Source organism: Cupressus sempervirens, chromosome 1, assembly GCF_028749045.1.
Source record: "Cupressus sempervirens isolate cs-2001-9-10 chromosome 1, ASM2874904v1, whole genome shotgun sequence".
Lineage (NCBI taxonomy): Eukaryota > Viridiplantae > Streptophyta > Pinopsida > Cupressales > Cupressaceae > Cupressus > Cupressus sempervirens.
Window position 1 is genome coordinate 750,716,100 of NC_143118.1, and position 23,172 is coordinate 750,739,271.

A 23,172-nucleotide genomic window follows, 5' to 3' on the forward strand; every position below is an offset into this window, starting at 1 on the left:
GGTTGAAACAAACAATATTGATCACAGAAAAGATGATTCATAGAATCACTGGTCTCCCAATGTTGGCTAAAGCTAAAATGACCAAAACCCTAGGTCAAGCTGAACTAGAGAAGAAAACCCTAGTAGAATGGGATGGTAGAGGCATGAAGATAAGTAGTTTCATTGACATGGCATTAAATTTTTGTATTCATATCATTTCACATAAGATCTATAGTTCAAGTAGGTTGAACAGTTTGTCATGCGAAGCAGTTGACCTTGCATACAAGGTAGTGAAGAACAATCTTTCTCTTGACCTTGTCGAGCTACTGTTGATTTAATTCAACAAGAACATGGAGAGCATCAGAACATCAAAGAACAACCCATGTAAGTTTGGCTCTTTTTTGACATGTTTATTCTTTTATGTTTAGAAATTCTTCCCTTCAAAAGGCACTGTTGTGTGGAGAAAAGACGTGCTTGTACTTTATCAGATAAATGGGTATATTGCTGAGATGGGAGAGAATTATAATAGTCTCATGGATAACTATTTTGATGCATTTAAAGAGAAAATAAATAATAGATTTATGATTCCAAGGAAATTAGTTGAAGATTACAAGGATGATGTGTGTTTCATGGTAGACAGTGATAAGGTATACATTCAGTCAAGCCTAGAATTGCATGGGTGAAACATCCTGGATATAAGGTTAATATAAATGAAACTAAGGATATAATTGAGGCACTTGTAAATGAACTAGTTGATCCCAAGGCTTCATATTTTGGTACATATGATGAAGCCAAAGCCAGGATAGAACTGGAGATCAAGATCCCTCAAGCAGTAAACAAAGTAAAGAATAGAATTGCAAAGTTGAAAACTAGTTCTACTCTTTTGTTGACCAAGGGAAAAGGTGAGGATGAAGAAGAAGAGGATGAGGAAGAATTAGAGGAAGAGGAGAAGGGAAATTTAATCATTACCAAGCCAGCCAAGCCATCCACTACTATGTTTATTAGAAGATCATCAAGGAAGAAAGCTGATAAGGAAGGAGGAGATATAATATTCAGAAAACCTCCACCCAGTTTCCAAGATAGACAAAAATAACTACATGAAGGGGCTAGTATAACAAATTTTAAAGCATTAAAGTATGAAATTAGGACTAAGGAAGAACAAAAGAAAATTGATGATCTGGTACTAGATAAAATGGGTAAGTGGAAATACTCTCCTAACCAGATTACTTCTCAGATTCCTAATATTTTGATAGATAAGATTAAAGCCAAGATGGGAATTTTCCATGCAAATTGTAAAAGACATCTATGGGCAAACCTTAAAGCAACATATTTCAAGCTTAACAGACAAGAAGGTTAAGGAATCTCTAAAAAAAAGAGAGGAGAAATTAACTTTGAAATTCAATACTTGTTTGAATCTGATAAAAGATATTGAGCATGTTGTAAGGAATACAACAAATACATGGAAGAATATCTATCTTCTTCACAAATTGAGTGATTTTTCTATTGAAATGTGAAAGATGATGAGGATGATGATAAAGAAGAAAAAGATGAAGAGGAAAATGTTGAAGAGACAACACATTTTAATAATGAAGAGGAACAAGAGCAAGAGGCTACCAAGGAAGAAACTCGGGATATAGAGGAAACTGACCTAGTCAATATTGTTGCAATGGTTATAGCCTCATTTCCTCATTCTCCAAGAAAGGTATTGGCAACATCAAGCATAGAGACAGCCTCTACAAGATTGATTGTATCCAGCACTCCAAGCACAACTAGCCAATCAATCTTTGCACTAGTTCAGCTTAGCACATCATTGACTAAAGTGACCTCCACTTCATCTATCAAGCTGTAGACTCTTCCCTCTTCTACTGTGTTGGATACAATATTTTTGGACACATCATTTTTGGATACGTCAATTTTGGCTACTATATGTATTTCTACTAGTACTTCTACAATAAGTGCAGTATCAACTTTTGCGGCAAGTCCTATTATGTCTACTATTGTTTCCATTCCTAGAAAGCAAGAAATAAGTGTAAGGATAGTTGAGACCAAGTCTCAACCAAGCAGAAAATTTTTGGGTAAAGGAAAAGAAAAAGAGGAGGAAGTTGAGCTTGATGAAGATATAGTGATCCGAAATTGGGACATATCCAAACTCAATCCAGAACAAATGCATACATTTGGTGAACTTCTCCAAAAGAAAGCCAAACAACAAAGCCTAAGAGAGGAAAGAGACAAAGAATTCAAAATCATTGAGGATGCCAAGAATATTTTGGTAGAGGCTATAGGCATAAAGGTCGATTCATCTCAGCCAGTTTTGTTTCAGCTAGCAAAGGCAGTCCAAAAGTTCAATGAAGATGTCGATGGACAGGACAAGTTACTACAGAAGGTAGAGAAGAAATTTGAGAATAAAGTGTTAGAGTACATTGCTCAACAGATTGCCATCTACCAAGTAGAACTCTCTACCATTTTGTGCTCTTTGGAAACCTCTTGTACTAATGTATCATCACTTTTTGGTAAGTTACGTGATGTTTCAATTTTCACTAAGGAAATAAAGGACAAATTGTCCAAGATTGATATAGATCTCAAGGTGAGTGCTCAGTAGTTGCAGCTTGACCCAAGTTCAAGTTTTGTACATTTCAATAAGATTAGATTTTTTGACAGATATGCAAGAAAAATTGCTTAGAGAAGAAGTGAGAATTAGATCTACATTGGTAGATATCCAAAATATAATTCTCCCTAACATGATGCACTACACAAGCATATTGCACACGCAAAAATTCTCATCCATGAGAACAACTTCTCCATAGTAGACCACATGATTGAGTTGTTAGTAGAAGTGTAGATTGCACTACACACATGTAAGGTCTTGCAAGACAATTGGGACAAAACTTTGGCTATCATACTCAAGACAAATTCAGACTTATTGTCTCATTTTGGCATTAATATATAAATATATAGAATAAATCTTTGACATTATTGTCAAAAAAGGGGAGAAGATATGGAGAAGATATGGGAATGATAAGTTATGGGGGAGAAAGATGTAAGAATTGATATATAAGCTAAAAAGGAAATGGGGGAGAAAGATGTGAAAGAAGAATATACAACATGTATAGTAAGTGTATGTTGTATATAGAAAGGAGATGCATTCAAATGTATAGTATATTGTATAGGAGCTTTACCATGTACAAAAACATATCTTACAAAACCAATGTTGAAAAATCTCAAAAATCGTATACTATATTGAGCTAGAAACACAAGGTGATGGATAAAGGTATTCAGGAACTCTTTGAATTCAGTTTTGGCTAATAAGTGCTTTTGTCACTAATGTCAAATGGGGAGATTGTCGACATATTAGTCAAGTTTGTTATTAGTGACATACACTTATTCAAATTGTAAGTATATACTGAGCTTATTATATAGTTAACAGTGTTAACCAAGCATTTTAGTTGTCATCGAATTCTACAGTTGCTACCAAGTCCTTTGGACAAATTCCAGTGTATACCAAGAAAATACAACTAATGTGAAGATTACCAGTGTAAACTAAGCATCTCAGTTTATGCCAAATTTACTAGTGCAAACCAAGTTGTGCAATGGTTACTGAGTTCATAGTTGATTTGATGCTAGTCCAGTGTTAACCGAGTGACTCAGTTTATACTAAGCTTAAGGTGATAGTGTTTACCAAGCTATGTAGTGGTAACCAAGTGATTTAGTTTATATGAAAAGTTTCATAGTATTCGCTGAGTCACCAATGCAAACTAAGTTCAAGACTACTTGAAAGTGATCAGTATGGACCAAGCTTCTACGTCTATCAAGTGCATGATGATGTCAAGCAGTGACAGTGGATGCCAAGTATCAGAACCTCACGGAGTTAGTCTTTAGAACTCGAGTGTCTACATTTGAGCCAACTTTGTAATATTTGTGTAAACTTGTATTATGGCTAACTTTGTAATTATATAATTGGATTGGTACATATGAAATGTATTGTATCACATCCTTGAAGATGTATGGAATCAATAAGGAAGTAATGTGAAGAGCAAAGGTATGAATTAAAAAGGCTAAAATAGTATAAGGAGTAGTAAAGATTCATCTATCATAGCAAGGTGATTTGTACACTTAAAGGAATCTCATTCAAAAAACCAAGTTGCAGATCAGAGATTAGCTATTGCTTCATTCTAATAGGTGGATTAGTCAAATCCTTTAATAAGGTAGACCTAATAATCTTATGCAAATCTCTTTACTGAATGCATACTTCATTGTGTGTGTGTAAATCCTCTAACAAGGTGGACCTAGCAGTCCTTATTGCTCCTAACAGGGTATATCATTAGAAGTGATCAATGTAAGCATCTTTCATGTTTTTAGTTTCTCATGCATGCAATTAGATTAGAATTTTCATATAAAGGATTAATTGGATTAAATTTTTAAAGTTTTAGAAGTTACTGATTCACCCCTCCCCTCTTAGTAACTTAGCTTTTAATAATATTTCCAACAATAGATTATTTCCAATAGTTTGACAGTCTAAGAAGGAAGTTCAAGGGGCATTCAACTGACATGGACTTGAGAGGAGATTACTTTTAGATCGGTCTTTGTTGGAGACTTTGATATCTTGATAAGAAATATCATTCCCTACTCATGGTCTACTCATTAGTTCACTACTTGAGAGGTATAGCCCATTATTTCTCTCAAGTTTATTATGTTTATGCTTTTCTTTCATTGATATGGATCTTGAGCTATAGTACATGAGTTAGTTCTAGAGGTTTTGTTTGAGAGATGGTTTAGCATTGGTTATCTCCTTTTGCATATGTTATTGTTATGATGGTTGAGTTTGGAAGATGATTTTATATTGGCAATATTCCTTGGATTAGGAATGGTTCTTCCTTGGTTTAGGAATGGTTTATGAGTTTGATCTTCTTGTGAGAGGCTTACATCCATGATTAATTTTATGGTATAGTTTTGGTGTTGTTGTGGCTTCTTGGTTGAGGTTTTATGGAGGAGATTTTGTCACAATTTTCATCTAGAGTTTTAGTCCCAATTGATAATTTAACTGAGAATGCTATGAATATATGCAAAAGATTTATATTAGTTATTATGTTATCATTGATGTCAAATTATAAGTTTGCTATAAATTATGCTAATTTAGTAGAGTTCCATATAATTTGATTGATGAAGAGGATTTGAAGAAATTATGATGATGATAGAGTTGATATGTATGATTTTAATTGAACAATTGAATGAGTTGGACAGTGACAATGTGATATTGGTTTGATTGGTTTAAAATCATGTGTCAAAATACTTTAGAATAACTAAGAAGGGAGGTGAATTAGTTATCCAAGGTCTAGATGTACAAATAAAACTTTTCAATGCTTGGTAGACCCATATCTATAAAACATTATCATACATGCATCCATTAGATCATACAATACATAAACTTTATAGGTTACTATCCTGGGTCAAAACAACTTTGTAGAAATGTAAACATGAAACAACATAAGAATATTCACACAATTTGACACAAGGATTTTACGTGGAAACCCAATTTGGGAGAAACCACTAGTAACATGCTACTAATTCTCACTCTTCTAAAGTGATGCTATGTGAAAGGCCAACTCTATTAAAGATTACAATACACACTATTAAATGTGACCTACTTAAAGGATTTCAATCACCCTTTTAGGAGTGAGCCTTGTTAGAGGACTTTAGAAAATTCCATTAGAATGTCACCCAATTAAAGGATTTGTAACAAATGATTGTTAGGTCAACCTTAATCCAAAGGATTTACCCTAGATTGATACAATGATTAGAAATTAACAGTAATACTTGATCTAGTAACAAATTACAACTCACTTGTTGATTACAAATCTTTTTTTTAGTCCTCTATTCTTCTTGGCATTCACAAACTTCAGCTCTAATAGCTTGTTCACCCTTCAAGCATTTGTACTCCTAAGCCTTCTTTCTTTGCATGCCAATTGTAGTCACTTTTGTTTGGCCAATGAATGAAGCAATACCCTAGACTCCTTGTTTTCCTTAGGTTCTTGCACATGACAACCTTTTCTTCTGACCAACTATCTCTATAAATAAAGAATTAAGATCTTTCTCCACTTAACCACAATCGTCCATTTTAGGGTTAGGTAGGATACAATGAATCTAACCACTTTTCCATTTGGTTCCTCTAGAAACTTCTTCTACAATCTTCCTTGAATTCACCTCAAAATAGGTTACCTTGATTTTTGTGCCACCATCTCATCATAGTTATCTTCCACACACTCCACACAATTCAAGAAAACAAAATAGTTGGCTCAAATTTGTCAAATCTTTGATTTAACATTGTTTGTTGTTACTCGGCAACTATACTATTCAGTCACTTAGCCAACACTAGTTCACTTGGCAAACACTAAAGTTTATTGATGCTCGAAACCAACTAAAATTTTCTTGGCATATACTAAAAATCACTCGGCTTGCACTATTTCTCATCTTTGCTCAACATCTCTTGATTTTCACTTGGCTTTCACTAATTACTGCTTGGCTTGCATTGACTGCTCAACAAGGCTTAGCAAACACTTTTCATACTTGATCTTCTTCTAGTCTTAACTTGAGTAATCTTTCATTTTATACATTAAGTAGATAAGAAATACACTATAGTATTAATGTCTTACTTGGTCTTAGTGCTTTGTTTACATACTAAATAACTCAACCTTTCTCTAAGCGATATTGTTATCTTCTCTTTTCAAATCATCTTCACCAATCAACTAAATGATAGCTTTCAGACCAAAAAGCAATTGTCTCACCAATAGATAGAAGATTTGACATTATTGAAAAAATAATGATTATTCCATTATAGGTTCTTCGCTTCGAAATAATCTTATATCAATAGTCTCCTTCTTTGGCATTGATGGAAAACCAATACCAAGAACAATACCAAAAAGAAAATAAATTTTTGAAATTATTTCTCCCTCTGTAAGTGTAGTATATGTCCTTCCTCTATGTAGGGTAATTTGAGCTTTGTCAAGTTCCTTTACTGTTCCCTCTTTCTTATATCTCCCTCTTTAGAGTATCTCTCCCTCTTTCTAATTATTCGAGCATCTATCTTTATCTTGCTTTGTTCTTATATCTCCCTTAGTACTTTCTCCCTCTTACTAGGTATATGTATTGGTCCCTTTGTCTAGTTATTTCTCTCTCTCTCTCTCTCTCTCTCTCTCTCTCTCTCTCTCTCTGACAATAATACCAAAGACTTATCATCTTTGTATGAAGATATAATCAATTCTAGATTCTACCATTGTCACCTTTCATGTGACTGTGGATCAACTAATTCAGATTCTTCATTACTTTAGGTAGCTCCTAAAGTAACATTCATTGCATCAAGGCGTAAGATACAACATTCAACTTAGTTGATGCAGGGTGCTACTCATGCTTCTTAAGTAGCTTTGGATAGGGGTATCACCCCTAGTTTACCTCTTAGATACTCATGAGCATCCTTAGGTAAAAATTTTGTGAAGATATCATCTATTTGTTCTTTTGTATTCACATATTCCATCCTCACTTCTTTGTCTTGAACTAACTCTCTCAAGTAATGATACTTGATTGCAATCTGCTTAGTCTTTGTATGCATCACAGGGTTCTTTGATATATTTATAGTACTTGTATTATCACAATAAAGTACCATAGGTTCAATGACTTCTTCCTTCATACCTTTGAGTAGTTTTTTGATCCATACAATATTTGTACAATTTACTGTCACATATTTAGCTTTAGTAGTAGATTGAGATATGTAATCTTGTTTCTTGTTGGTCCAGGTATCCAACCTTTTTCCTAAGAAAAATGCTCCACCACTTGTGCTCTTTTTTTTATCAATGTTTCTAGCCCAATCAACATTAGTGTAGGCTCTTAACTCAAAAAAAAAAATCTTGTAGTTTAGACCATAGTTTTCTGTTCCTTTTAGATATCTCATAATTCTCTTCACATCCATAAAATTATTCTCCTTAGGATTAGCAGATAATATTGAAACAATTCCAATAGATAATGCAAAGACATCTCAAATTCTTTCTTTGTTTCATTTGCAAATTCTTTATATAATGTATCTTGACCTCCAAATATGATATTATTAACAAAAAATTCAGCTAGTAAAATGCCTTTACCTCATCTGTCTTCAAGTACAGATTGTTGTTATCATTAGTCTTCTCACAACCAATCTTCACAAGATAATTGTGAAACCTTTCATACCATGCTCCTGGGGATTTCTTTAAACCATATAAATATTTGTGTAATCTACATACCATGTTCTTGTTGTTAGTATCAAAAAATCCTTCTAGCTTTTCTAAATAAACTTCTTCTTCTAATATACCATTTAGAAATGTTGACTTCACATCCATTTGATAAACTTTGAAACCTTTGTATGCAGAGTTATTAAACAAAGTTTTTACTCCTTCCAATCTTGCAATAGTGGCAAATGTTTTTCCATAGTCTATTCCTTCTTCTTGTGCATACTCGTTGCAAACTAATCTTGCCTTATTCCTTGTGACTTCACCATTTTCATCTAACTTGTTTCTGTACACCCACTTGGTTTCAATCACATTCTTGTCCTCTAGTCTAGGAGCTAGAGTCCATGTATTGTTCTTTTCAATTTTCTCAATCTCTTCTCTCATGGATTTACTCCAATCCTCATTTTCTAAGACATCTTTCACTATCTTAGGCTCATGCATACTCAACAAACATGTATCACTTCTCAGCCCATTTCTTTTCATTGGTCTAACATCTTTGTCTCCAATAATTTTTTTAGTAGGGTGATCATGTCTTTTGACATACTTTGACGATCTTGGTTCTTCTCTTCTTTCCTCATTAGGTCTATCAACTTCAGAATCACTATGCACTTCTCTATTTGGTAATTTAGTATCTCTATCATGTACACTTATCTCAGAATCAGAATGTGCCTTAGCTTCTATCTGCAACTTAGCTCATGACTGTAGGTTAGTTCCTGAATGCAACTCAACATTCATTGTATGTGATTCGACAGTCACTAAAACTTGATGTTGATTTGCAATTTGGTGCACAAAATCTTCATCAGTAGGCATACCTTTATAAAAGCATATAAATGATTTGTACTCTTCAGGTTCCTTCATAGGTTCAACTTTATGTACCTTTGTATATTCATCAAACTTAACATTTGCACTTTCCACAACTTTGTTAGTGTTAGTATTGAAACACTTGTAAGCTTTACTTCTTGTGGAATAGCCAAAGAATATACCTTCTTCACTTTTAGTAGCTAATTTACTATTCTTGAAAAGAATGTAGCACTTGCTTCCAAATATCTTAATTGTTTTTACATTGGGTGAGTACCCATACCATAATTCAAAAGGTTTTAAATGAGTACCTTTATTGACTTGCACATGGTTCAAGATATAGACAACTGCACTTATAGCCTCTCCCCAATATTTCAAAGTAACATTCTTCTCCATCATGAGTGTCCTAGCACATTCCATTACATATATGTTCCTCCTTTCAACAATTCCATTTTGTGGAGTAGTCTTAGGTCTAGAAGTCTGTCTTTTGATTCCTCTATCATTATAGAACATTTCAAAATCATTTCATGTAAATTCTTTATCTCTATCATATCTCAAACATTTCATGGTTTTGTCTGTCTCCTTTTCAACTCTAGCTAAGTACCACTTAAATATTTGGAAAGCATTAGATTTCTATTTAGAAACATAACTATCATCATTCTAGAATAATCATCAACAAATAGGATTATGTACATGTCACCATTATAGCTTTGCACATTAATTGGTCCACACAAACCAGTATGAACAATCTCCAAAATTTCTTTAGAGGTGTGAGTCTTACTCTTAAAACTAGATTTTGTCATTTTTCCTAACTGGCATTGTTTGCATATCATATTGTCAAGTTTCTTCAGTTTAGGAAATCATCTGACTCTTTTCATGTTAGTGATACTCACTAAGTTATCAAAGTTAACATGACATAACCTCTTGTGTCATAACCACACATCATTAAATTCTACAATGAGACAAGTAGGATCATTCATATCAAGTAAAATAGATTAACTCTAGTCAAATCACCTTTCCCAATTAGTTTTTCATCAGTGTTATAGATCTTTGCTATCTTGTTCTCAAACTCAATTTTTCAAACTAAACTATTCAATTGTGACACACTCAATAAATTATAGTTAAGTCTTTCTACATAATAAAAATTGTCACACATGATCTTTTATGAGAATTTGATAGATCCTTTTCCTTTTATCTAACAGGGTGCATCATTACCAAACCTTACACTATTTCCATCATAATAGTCAAGGGTAATAAACTTACTCTTATCTCCAGTCATGTGATGTGAAAACCCACTATCAATGATCCATCTGTCACTCTTGTTCACATAAGATACTAGTGCAGTTGTCTCATCATAATCATCATCATCCTTCATTGCAACATACACCACTTCATCATCATGGTCGTGAGATCCATCTTTGATTTCCTCTTTAGAAATGTAGCAAGATTTCCTGCCTTTTTCTTTGTAATCTTTGTTGTCCTCATCTCCTTTAATTTTATATTTGTCTCCACTTCTATTGTTCTTCTTCTCTGGACATCTAGCAGTAATATGACCAACCTCATTGCAATTAAAACACATAATAGGTAACTTACCTTTGAATTTGTCTTTGCCTCTATGAAATCTCCTTGCTATAAATGCTTCAAGTTGTTCTATATCTTCCTCATCAGTATTACTATCACTAGAAACATATTTGACCTTTTCCTTCTTCTCTTTAGGTTCTTTTAATGACAATTTAGCTTTGAAAGAAGATTCAACATTCTCAGATTTGAAATTATCAAAATTGGAGAGTTCAAAAGTAGCGAGTCTACCTATCAATCCTTCAAGGATCAGATCATTACTAGGTGTGCATCTCAGTTCTAGTATGGAAGAGACTCTAATAGCGTAGATGGGCAGCATGGTTCTCAATACTTTACTAATCATAGTCTCATCCTCAATCTTTCCAGTTGCTCCTCTAATAGCATTGACTACTTTTACTCTGGCATAGTATTGAACTATATTCTCACCTTCTTTCATTCTCATATCATCAAACTTTACCTCTAAGACTTTCAGATTTGTCTCTTAGTACATTTTTGTCTCCTCCGTAGATCTTTTCTATAGCATCCCACATTGATGCAGGAGCATCCAGAGGTATAAGGGCAATCCTGTGTCACCCAAAAAAATGTACTTAGACTTAGTTTCTATTTCATGTGTTTTCATTTTTGGATACCCATTTCGGTCAAATAAAAGTTTCAACTCTCACAGTTCCACTATTAGTGTTCTGGGTTAGAGTTTTTAATCACCTTGGGATACGTGTAAATGCCAGAAAAATAGGAGTATGTAATTGAGCCATAATTTTGGTGAACTAGAAGGTGTGAATTGGTCAGATGATTGTAATTATAATTTAGAGCATTCCAGAAAAAGAATCAGGTCAAAAGGCCCCACGGTTTGAAAGTTATCATAGTTTTTTAGTTTCTGGAGACCTCCTAAGAATGCTTCAAAGTCAGGTTAGGGGCATTAAATGACCTCGAACAAGGCCAAAAAATGGGGGACAAGAGAAGCTGGACCATAGGGCTATAGAGCGCTTCGAGAGCTTTCCAAAAATGTAAATAGCTCATCAATTAGAGCTATAGTTCAAAAGTTATGCCTCCCAAAAGTTTGATTACCGTTTCTGGATTCTTCTAGTTTTGCGCCGACTTCTAACGCGGCTTCTAGAGCCTTCTATTTGGTCAGTGGATGCCAACTAGCACTTTCTAGAATGTATTCCTAATCCTTAACCCTTCGGGGTCTATTTAAGAACATTTCTGGCATTGTAAAAGGAAGTTCAGAATGGAGTTTGAGAGAAGGTACTGGGAGAAGAATTCATCTCCAGATTTATGCTATTGTAAGCCCATAGGGCATGTTTTGGAGTCTATTTCTTTGCACTAAGTGTAATAGCATATTTTTATAGTTAATAAAATTTTCCCTTTCCTGTTGTGTCCATTATGTGCTTTGGTTGTGTCCTCATCACACATCTTCTTAGCAGTATCACATTCCTTGATGTCATCAAATTTGGTGTAGGTTAGGGCAGAAGCAATCTCCAACATTGTTTGATTGTGTTCTTTATTCTTTTTCAAATCCTTGACAATTAGGACTCCAATAGAATCAACATGCTCAATGGTGATGGTAGATTGTGCATGGTCTCCAAGACCTCCTAGGTGTAGCTTCAGCAGACTTTGTCATGCAGGGAAGTTCTCCTTGTTAAGCTTGGGTACCTCTCTTTTGAACATCTTGATCTTTTGCTTCTAGTACCTTCAAACTAGTCCTCTTAAGCACTATGGCGCTCTAATACCAATTGCTGGAATTCTCTAGAATAACTAAGAGGAGGGATGAATCAGTTATCTAAGGTCCAGATGTACAAATAAAACTTTTCAATGCTTAGTAGACCCATATCTATAAAACCTTATCATGCATGCATCCATTAGATCATACAATACATAAACTTTGTAGGTTACTATCATAGGTCAAAACAACTTTGCAGAAATGTAAACATGATACAACATAAGAACATTCACACAATTTGTTACAAGGATTTTATGTAAAAACCCAATTTGGAAAAAACCATTAGTAACATGCTACTAATTTTAGCTCTTCTAAAGTAATGTCCTATGAAAGGGAAACCCTATTAAAGGTTACAATACACACTGTTAAATGTGACCTGGTTAAAGAATTTCAATCACCTTGTTAGGAGCGAGCCTTGTTAGAGGACTCTAGACCATTCCATTAGAATGTCACCAGGTTAAAAGGTTTACAAATGACTATTATGTCAACCTTAATCCAAAGGATTTACCCTAGACTGATACAATGATTAGAAAGTAACAGTAAGGCTTGATCTGATAACAACTTACAACTCACTTACATATTCAAATATCTATTTCAGTCCTCTATTTTGCTTGGCATCCATAGACTTTAGCTTTGATAGCTTGTTCACCCTTTAAGCATTCATACTCTTAAGCCTTCTTTATTTGCATGCCAATTGCAGTCACTTCTATTCAACACTAAATGGAGCAATACCCTAGACTTCTTGTCTTCCTTAGGTTCTTGCACATGACAACCTTTGCTTCTAACTAGCTATCTCTATAAATAGAGAATTAAGATCTTTTGCCACTTGACTGTAATCGTCCAATTTTATGAGTAGGTAGGATACAATGAATCTACCTACTTTTCCATTTGGTTACTCTAGAACCTTCTTCTACAATCTTTTTTGAATTCGCCTCAAAAAGTTTTACCTTGATATCTATGCCACGGAATCATCATAGCTATCTTCCACATGCTTCACACAATTCAAGTAAACAAAATAGTTAGCTTAGATTTGTCAAATTTTTGATTTAACATTGTTTGTTGTCACTCGACAACTATACTGTTTAGTTACTTGACCAATTCTAGTTCACTCGGAAAACACTAAAGTTTACTAACGCTTAGCACCAAATAAACTTTACTCAGCATATACTAACAATCACTCATTGTTTTTCATCTTCGCTCAGCATCTCTTGATTCTCACTCAGCTTCCACTAATTTTTGCTCAGCTTGCACTGACTGCTCAACAAAGCTTGGGAGACACTTTTCATACTTGACTTTCTTCTAGTCTTAACTTGAGTAATCTTTCATTTCAAACTTTAAGTAGATAAGAAATACACTATATTATCAATGTATTACTTGGTTTTAGTGCTTATTTTACATACCAAATAACTCAACCTTTCTCTGGGTGCTATTGTTATCTCCTCTTTTCAAATCCTCTTAATCAATCAACTAAATGATAGCTTTCAAACCAAAAAATAATTGTCTCACTAGCAAGTAGCAAGTTTGACATCATTGACAAAATAATGATTGTTCCATTATAGATTTTTCACTTCAAAACAATCTTATAGCAAAATGATGTAATTTTGTAATGTAATGATAAAGTCTATGTATTCATCTAGCTATACAAGTTACACCGAGTGACAAGGTGAAAGAAGGAGTACAATATTGCCCAAGCTACTACAATATTAACTAAGCATTTGCAAAAGAAAATTTGAAAGGGAGTGCTAACCAAGTAATTCATATGTTAATTGAGTGATGTATTTCTTGAGTGAAATGTAATGTTCACTAAATATGAGCTACAAGAACAAGTTAAGAAAGATAGAATATGAGGTTGACTTATGGTAAAAATATAGAATGTTTGAGAAGATCAAAGGCTAAAGTCAAATCTTATTACAAGATCTATGACTGGAATAATATAATGAATCTATCTGATGATGGAGATTTAAGCAAGATAAGGATGAACACAAAGTTTAATGAAAGTTATATTTTTAAGTGACTAAATACATTGAATCTAAGATCAACGGATGTGATTAAGCAGCAAAAATTGGAAGAATATGGAAGTGGAGAATTTACTATTTAAGGAGATGTTGGAACACATTTTTTCTTGTTGATTGATATTGTTGAGTTGGAGATTTGCAAAGCAAAGAGAAGGAAAGAAACAAGGTAAACCAAGTAGAGCAGAAGGAAGATCAAGTAGAGTTGGAGCAAAGTGAAAGTGTGAAGAAGTGAATCAAGCAAACAGAGTTTAGAAGAGAAAGAAGACATGGAAAAGTAGAGATCTAAAAAGCAAGGTAGTGTTAATTCTTACAAATCATTTGATTTTTACTTTCTTACCATTGTAGCAGAAAAATCTCTTAACCAAGTGGACCTAACAAGTCTGTGAAATCCTATATGGTAACATTGATTAGTGATGTTTGTAAGTCCTTTAGAGTAGGCCATTTTTTATACAGAATTAAGGAGATAAGGTCTAGATGATCTTTATGTTAAAACCCTCTAACCAGGTCACACTAAAAATGTGTATGCAAATCTTTAACAAGGTTGGCTCCTAGCAGAGTTCACTTCAGAAGAGTGAAATTATTTGGGTTGTCAGTCCGAAGTGGTTTTTCCCTTTACACAATTTCTATGTTAATCATGGTGTCAAATGTGTGAATGTTTTTTGTTATCATTTGCATGCTTTCTCTTTAGTCTTGGTTATCTTCTTGGATGTTCAATTTCACTTACATTGGATTTGGGATTAGTTGGAGCTTATGATTAGTGGTTTGTGTTAATGTATGTCATGCGAGAGATGGCATGGTTATTCCTAATCTCTTTCCTTTTTTGGTTGTGGAGAATTGGGGAGAGCGTTGGAGACTTATTGTAAGAGTTATTCTTGTAGGTTATTGGTTTACACGTGTTGTGGATGTCTATGATACTATATGGATTCACTTCTATGAGATGTTGTGAGTGGATTGATTATAGATTTGACATTATCTTTTGTAGTAAGAGCTTCTTAGTGTGTATGTGGCAGACATTTCTCTTTTTGGCTTGTGATAACAGGTTATAGATTGGATATGTTGATGATGTGAGATTCACTTGGTAAATCTTTGGAGGTATGGATGGATGGGTTAGCACTTGTTGTGTGTCTTATTTCAGCTATGGATTTTGACAACAACAAATACATTGGATTACCTTTGGATCAGGTGTTTGTGCTTGGCATTTTAGTTGGTAGAGGATTTTATGATTCTTATGTGTGTTGGAAACTATGATTGAAATAATTGTTATGTTGTCATTGATGTCAAATCTTATTGGTAAGACAATTTTCTACCAGTGTAGAGTGTCATACCAAGATGATTGATGAAGAGGATTAGAGAATGACATAACAAAAACACCTAGAGGAAAGGTTGAGTTACGAGGAACTACAATGGGCACTTGAATTAGTTGGACTTTGATAAGATATTGAGATTGTTTAATCATACCTAAGTGTAGAAGACAATTGTATTGAAGCCTAGAAGAAGTGATCAAAGAAAGACCAAATGCATAGGCTTAACTGAGTAAAGGAGAAAAAGATTAAGGAACTTGAAGTATAAGTCGAGTGATGCTAGAGTTGATTGAGTGATAGTATAAGAAGAAAAAATATAGTGTCAATCGAGCATTAGTATTGATCGAGCGTCATCATATGTATTGAACTGAACAGTTAGTAGTAACCGAGTAATCCAGTGATGAACGAGTGTCAAAATACAATGTTGGCCAAGTGACAACATTTGAAAGATTATGAGGAAATCATGATTTCCAACCGACACAGTTGATTTCTTAGAACATGTAAAGCATGTTGAAGATAAGGATGGATGACTTGGAGCATTTAATTCAAGAGAAACCATGTTTTAGCATTTCTATGCAATTATTCAAGGAGAACTTTGGAGAAGTTTCTAGAAGAGAAAAGATGAAATGAAATGATGGAAGGATTCAATGAATCTGACCTAATCCTAAGATCTATGGTGATGTTTAGGTGGAAAAATATTAGAATTACCTATTTAAGGTGGTATAAGGGCTAACCTAATGTGGTTGGAGTAGTTGTTGATGCTATTGATTGGCAAGCTTGAGTAGGAGGTTGAGAAGAGTTGTAAAGAGGTAAAGTATGATTGCTTGAAGGATTGCCGACCAAATCATAGACAGAGATGACAATAGATGCCAACCAATGGATCAACATGTGGACTGAATTGTGATATGCATTTGCAAAGTAAGTTGAGTTTATTAGATCAACTTGCTGTTACTTTCTAACCATTATATTAGTACTGAAATCTTTTAATCAAGGTTCACCTAACAGTCATATATAAATCCTTTAATCAATGAGACATTCTAATGGAATGTTCTTAAGCCCTCTAACAAGGTCACTACTAACAAGGTGATTAAATCCTTTAACAAGGTCACATTTAACACTGTATTTTATAACCTTTAACAGGGTTGACACCTGATAGAGCACTTTAGAAGAGTGAAAAATTGGTGACATGTTACTGGTGGTTTTTCCCAAATTGGGGTTTTACGTTAAATCCCAATGTTATACATGTATGGATGTCATTTGAGATGTTTTACATTCTGCAAGTTTGTTACTATTAGGATAGTGGACTGCAAGTTTATGTTACTGATTATCTATTATAGAGACTGAGCTATTGAATGTTTAGATCTGAAGTATTTAAAGTGTTTAAAAGTTCAAATTGTACATCTCGACCCGAGGATAATTGATTCACCCCCCGTGCTCTCAATTATTCTAAATCATTCTAACGTGACAGGTTGGGTGACTTTCTCTTTGGATGGCTTCTATGTATGTCTAGTGGTAGTGACATCATAGGAGGTGAGACCAGTCATGTTTGAGATGTTAGATACTTTGATTTTGTTACAGATACCTAGATGAAGCACATGGTGTACTTTGATCCATGATGTTGTATGTGTTGGGAGAGATTTTTATTCATTCATTTATGTGACTACGGATTGACCCTATGCAATGTATACGACAAGTGGGAGATTTTTGAGATTATGTGTGTTGCACACATTGGATAATATTGTTTATATTATATTATTATGTAATGTTGCACCTAGGAGAACCTAGATGGACATGCAACATGGAGAGATTCCCGTAGAGTATACTTGATGAGTTATATTGACACATCGTGATCACTTGGTGGTTTTGTGGGAGCTTGCTACTAGAAAAGCACCATAAGGGTAGTTGTTGATGTAAGATAGAAAAAGACCAGGAAAGATAGGCTAGCCAAGGGAGCATTTGTGAAATTTGGAAGCATGACATGGGATATGTGGATTCATGTGTGTTCACATGGATTGCTTCGTTATGGTTGTGGCTTTAAAGGATTTTGTGATTGTATTGCAATGGTGTTTTGCTGAATAATACATGGTGATGAATGTTTTTGGAGGTTGGGTGTTTTCCCTCAAGGGTTTCCCACGGTATATCTTGTGTCCCAATTTGTGCGCGTATGTTGTTTATTCTCTTGCATGTGGGTTTTAAGCGCTTATTTGTTTCAGATCTATTATGAGTTATGTGGAAACAATGATATTTTTGGTTGTGAGTTTCCTTACATCAAGCCCATGACTCACTCATCACAATATCTCATTTATTTCAATAAGGTAAAATAGCAATAAAAATCCTTAGCACAATGGAAGAGCTCAATGTTACCTAAAACCAATAGTACCAGAGAAACCAACAAATCTACAAACCAACCTGCACCATTCGAATTACTCCACATTCTCAAGTATGTCCAAGCCCTAGAACACCAGAGGGGAGGTCTTAGCACAAGCTAGAGGTCTAAATTTCATCTTAGGAGTTCCAACAACAACATATTTGACAATATGGCAAAACTCGCACACCAACAATAGGCTTAACAAACCTAAGTTGCTTCAAAGAGTGCCTAAGTGCAGAAGCACCCTTCCCAACCATTAATACCACATTACCAATGCTAGAGCTAGACACACCTTCTGCAAAAATCAAAATCTCCTTAGCACAAGTGAGATGAGCATATCTTAGCCCCAACTCACCATCCCCAATTAGTATAGGAGTTGTGAGTGAGATTGAAACCATTGGTAGCTAATACAAAATGTTCATTACATGAATGCATATTTTTCTACACATGAAAGTCCCTCTATTAAATATTCTTTTAAAGGCTTTCTAGCTTTACTAATTTGGAGGTTGGAGTTGTTAGAATTGAATTAGAGGCATAGTTAGGTGTGGAGAACAATTTTAGGTCCATGTGACCTTTTTATTAAAAAAAATGATATCTTTTTTTAATTTATATTCTATAATATTTTTTAAAGACTTATTGAAAGTTAAATTAGTATAGGGTTCTCAAGACAATGAACAGTTTTGACTTCGTGAGACCTTCTGATTAATTTTTTCCTCTTTTAACATTTCTATAGAAGTTGCACTAGGGTTGCAAATAAGCCTAACCATATAGAAGTTATGCTGGTTAGGGCCACTTTCTGAAAGTATTAGAAGGTAGCCTAGATCAGAAGGTAGAAGGTAGATTCGGTTAGACTTGGGTAAGAGACTGCGTTTAGGTGTGAAGAACAACTTTGGATTCGTGGGATGCAGAAGTGGTATATGCTTCAAAATGATTAAAAACGGGAAACTCTAGAATACCAAATATCAAATAATTTCAATTCAGCTAAAGATGGAGACAAGGAATTGTAGTATAGCTTACTCATTGCTCCAGAAAAAACATATCAATAGCAATACTAATATCATAGCAATAGCAACACTAATATAAAGGCCCTTGGTTAAGCCTTGCAACATATGCTCCTCCCTGTTTCTGAATCGGCAAATGACACACAATTACATCTCTATTTCTACATTTCGTCTCTTGTTACATGTATAGTTATCCGGATAAATAATGAACTCAATTTTTTCAGTTGTAAGATGCTCAACATAGAAGCAAAACGAATTTAGTAGTTTATCAATTAAATTGGGTTAGAAGAAAACTCCTGAAGAGCTTACAGAACCAATAAACCCCCTGACAAGTGAAGCAATACACAGTATTCTGATGAAGATCTAGAAGAATTGGTGTGACTATCAAATTTGGCATCCTCTGCAATTGATTTTGATTTTTCTGAAGAAGAAGAAGAAGAAGAGATGGGCCTGAAAGTAAAGAAAGCATTGCCTACTCCAGAGTTGAAGAGCCAATCATAAACATCCCAAAAGATCTGAACCTGAACTCCACTCACACTTATAATCTGATTGCCTCTAAATTTCCATAGCAAATGCTGAACCTCCACAACAAGCTGCCCATCAATCTTAATCCTCATCTCTGGGTCGTTGGGACCTGTTGTATGGCACTCTATATTGATTGCATGGGGCTGAGACTCTATCTCATTCATTCTAGTCCTTGTAGAAAAGTACCTCCTGCCAAGGACATGTTCTTCTCTGGATATCAAAACAGGTTTAATGGCAGAGGTTCTGGACTTGGTCTTCTTCAGGGCTTCTTCCTTCATGTCCCCCAAAAGAAGGATGACCTCTTTGTCACAAACCAGTGCAACATAGTAGCTCTCTTGAGGTTCAGGGCTATTGACAAACCTGGCAGAGATGAGGTTCCAGTAGACCTTAACCTTTGTGCCATTGATCTTGAAGCATCTTGAGCCATGTTTCTTCCTCCAAAAGAAGAAACATGGTTTAAGTGCAATCTTGCACTTCGATTGGTCGGTTGGCTCATCCACTGAGACACAAAGCCCTTGCTCCAACCACCTCACACTAACCATTCTGCAATGGCCTCCTACTTTGGTCTGGTACATGCTGGTCACAATATTCTGAGCCTCCTTGCTTTGGATGTCAATACAAGAGGGTTTTGAATCAGCCTCAGGCATATTTGCTTCTTGCTCTTAAACAATAGAAAAATCTGGTGCCCAATTGGGATTTGAACTCACCACCTACTGTCCCAATTATCAGCTTCCACAACCTCCACTGACTTGAAGAGTTGGCAAATGATTTAGCTGCCAAGCAAATTGACTCTCTGAATAAGTGAACGGGATATTAGATTTAACCAATAAACTTCCTTTACCTCTTTCCCCAAAAAGGATTTACATGAAAGCCCTTGCTCCAGCTTCAAGACTCGCCTATTCATTTCACTTTTGACCCAACCTGTGCGAAAAAATTGCCTGCGAATTGCAAGCGAATGGAGTAAATGGATCCCAACAATCGAAGCAACAAGCTCCGAAAACTCCAATGATCAAGGCTTTTTTTGCAGAGACAGACCTGATCAAGCTTCTGAAGTCTCGAACCCCTAACCTATAGAATGCAACTCATGCATGAATTTTTGGCCGTAAATTTGACTGAAACCCTAATTTCTAATGCTGAAAAGCCCACAAAACCAAAACCCCCAAATTTTGAACACCGACCAGTTGCAATTTAACCTAGAAACTCTTTCTCATCCCATCGCTCTTCTCTGCCCTCACAACCCTCTACAAAGCAATCAATACCTCACTGGAAATTCAACTTTATCAAAATTCTGTTGAATTCAATGATTCCCAATCAATAAACCCAACGAAACTAGGGCTTTGCTGAAAACCCAATTCAATTAAGCCTCTGGGTATTCAGGAAATTCAATGATTCCCAAGGTAAGCCAATTGTTCCAATCAATAGACTCAATGAAATCGGGGATTTGCAGAGAACTAAACTCCTCCAATACTTTGGTTATTCAGGAAAACAAAAGTAAGGTTCAAAACCAAACTTGTGGGAATATCAGAACACTCCGAGAGTTCGATTTCTAGTCAATGTAGTATGCAGATGATCCTTCAAGTCTTTTATAACGACGCGCCGGAATCTCAAGAAATATCAAAAGATACTGTTTGGGGTCGTTATCGCTTCAACTTCCTCGAAATTGCAAACTTTATATTGCGGCACCGCCTGATCTAAAGTAATTTTGTGATCATAATCTACTGTAAAATAGTTAGAATTATCTGGCTATCAATGTAAGGAGAATGTAAAGTGAGTCGGCAAACCGTGTGTGACCGATGTTGTAATCAAGACGCGTTGCGAATTTTGGTTGCCTTGTTGCCAACTTGAGATTTTCCATCCACACGGATTGTCAATTTCATGGTCTTTGTCCATCTTTTTGTTTCTTTGAGAAAACATCAGGATATTAGGATATTATTTTACTTACACCTCAATCATCTATCTTACACATCCTTTTGGAAGGATTCAACTCCTATAAACTTCCAGGTTTGTTCTGTCCTAATTAGTCCAGTGACAGATGGATGTTATGTGTTTGGTGTTTTATTTAATTAACATTAAAACGCTTTAGAGGTTGCGTATACATATAGTTCTGTGGGCGCAGTCCATTGGCTGTTAGTGGGATATTTTTTGTTTTGCTGCTATTGGTTCTTTTATTGGAATAAGAAATATAAATATTACAAGACTTTTACTGAAAACAAATAAATTACAACAGCTGAGATCCGGGTGTGACGATGTGAACAGTAGCAGAAACTAGACATTGCTGTCATGAATTACACAAGGAAGAAGCAGACTCTTCCATAAATGAAGGTTGAAAGATTGGTTATATAGTTTTGGACAATATTTATGGTTTCTTTTAGTTGCTGTTTTGCTATTTATTGCTGATTTAGCTTTTAGAATTCTATATATGTGTGTGGAGGGTCAGATTTGGAAGCAAGATTGCCTAGCCTACAAACAAATTAGTATTATGATGATCTTGACATCTATGTGAGCCTTACATTTACTCAAAACTTGATTTCTTGTGGGGTCATTTCAAACTATTCAACTTCACAAATAAGCTAAAAATTCATTAAGGAAAGGGAAAAATATTAGTTATTTTTTATAAACAAAAACATTGTATATTTTAGATTTTTCTTTTTATTTGTTTAAAGGGTAAATGCTATTAATTGGAAGCTGAATCAACCAAGAAGTAGGGACTTTGAGAATTTTGAGAATGCTTATAAAAGGATTAGTTTCTTTTGTATGGCCTTTGGGTCCAAGATTTCACCTTCAAAATCCAATGTGTTGAGTTGGTCTATTGATCCTCCAGATTGGTTGGTCAGCAAGTGTTGGCACTAGTCTGGACCTAATCAAATTGTTAGATTCTTGGGTATCCCCTTCTCAGTTGAGCCAAATCTCAATAAGATGTGGGATTGGGTCTATAAAAAAATTAATAAAAAGCACTTGAAATGGCAGACCCATTCCTTGTCTTTTGCTGGTAGATTGCAAGTGGTGCAGAAAGTTCTTTCTTCTCATCATATTTTTTTTTGCTTCAGCCTGGATGTTTCTTAACTCTCATGTGAACATGCTAGAAAGAACTTTGCGAGATTTTCTTTGGTCAGATGGAAAAGGGAACAAGAAGACACATTATGTTAAGTGGGAATGGTTTTGTCAAGTAAGAAGTCAGGGAGGTTTGGGGTTGAAGGATATTAAAACCCAAGGTATGGGTCTTGCATCCAAATGGGTGTTGAAAGCATTATGGGGAGATGAGCCATGGAAAATTCTTATTAGGAATAACCTTTTGAAGTCTATTATTAGGAAAGGCAAGCATTGCAAGGATGTACCAATGATTGACATTGTTTTAGGGGAGTTTAAGATGAGACTGTTTGGGTAAAAAAAAATTCAAACTTTTTGGAAGGCGTGGATCCAGGTGAGGAAGTTTATACAGGAAAGAGAAGTTGCAGGAGGACCTCCTTATTTCCTTGTGAGGGATAGATTCATTTGGTGGGGGCTTTCGTGGGAGGTTAGGGGTGTGAGAGGAGTTAAAAGGCAGATTTACCATTCTTGATACACAGAAAAAGACTTTCACTTTGATTAAGAAAGCAATCAAATTTAATAGCCCATGTGATATTATTGACTCAAAGGTC

General features: G+C 34.9%; 1 protein-coding gene across 1 annotated transcript; it reads right to left on the minus strand.

Moving 5' to 3' along the window:
* Window positions 1–19,252: 19,252 nt before the first annotated feature.
* On the minus strand, window positions 19,253–21,136 carry LOC149580074 (uncharacterized). Its single transcript, XM_089788956.1, has one exon. The coding sequence runs from the start codon at window positions 20,179–20,181 to the stop codon at window positions 19,315–19,317; it is 867 nt and encodes a 288-aa protein (XP_089645082.1). The 5' UTR covers window positions 20,182–21,136; the 3' UTR covers window positions 19,253–19,314.
* Window positions 21,137–23,172: the final 2,036 nt, after the last annotated feature.

Excerpts from the sequence above, each read along its gene's own strand:
- LOC149580074 (XM_089788956.1), bottom strand. The coding sequence starts at position 20,181 with ATGCCTGAGGCTGATTCAAAACCCTCTTGTATTGACATCCAAAGCAAG.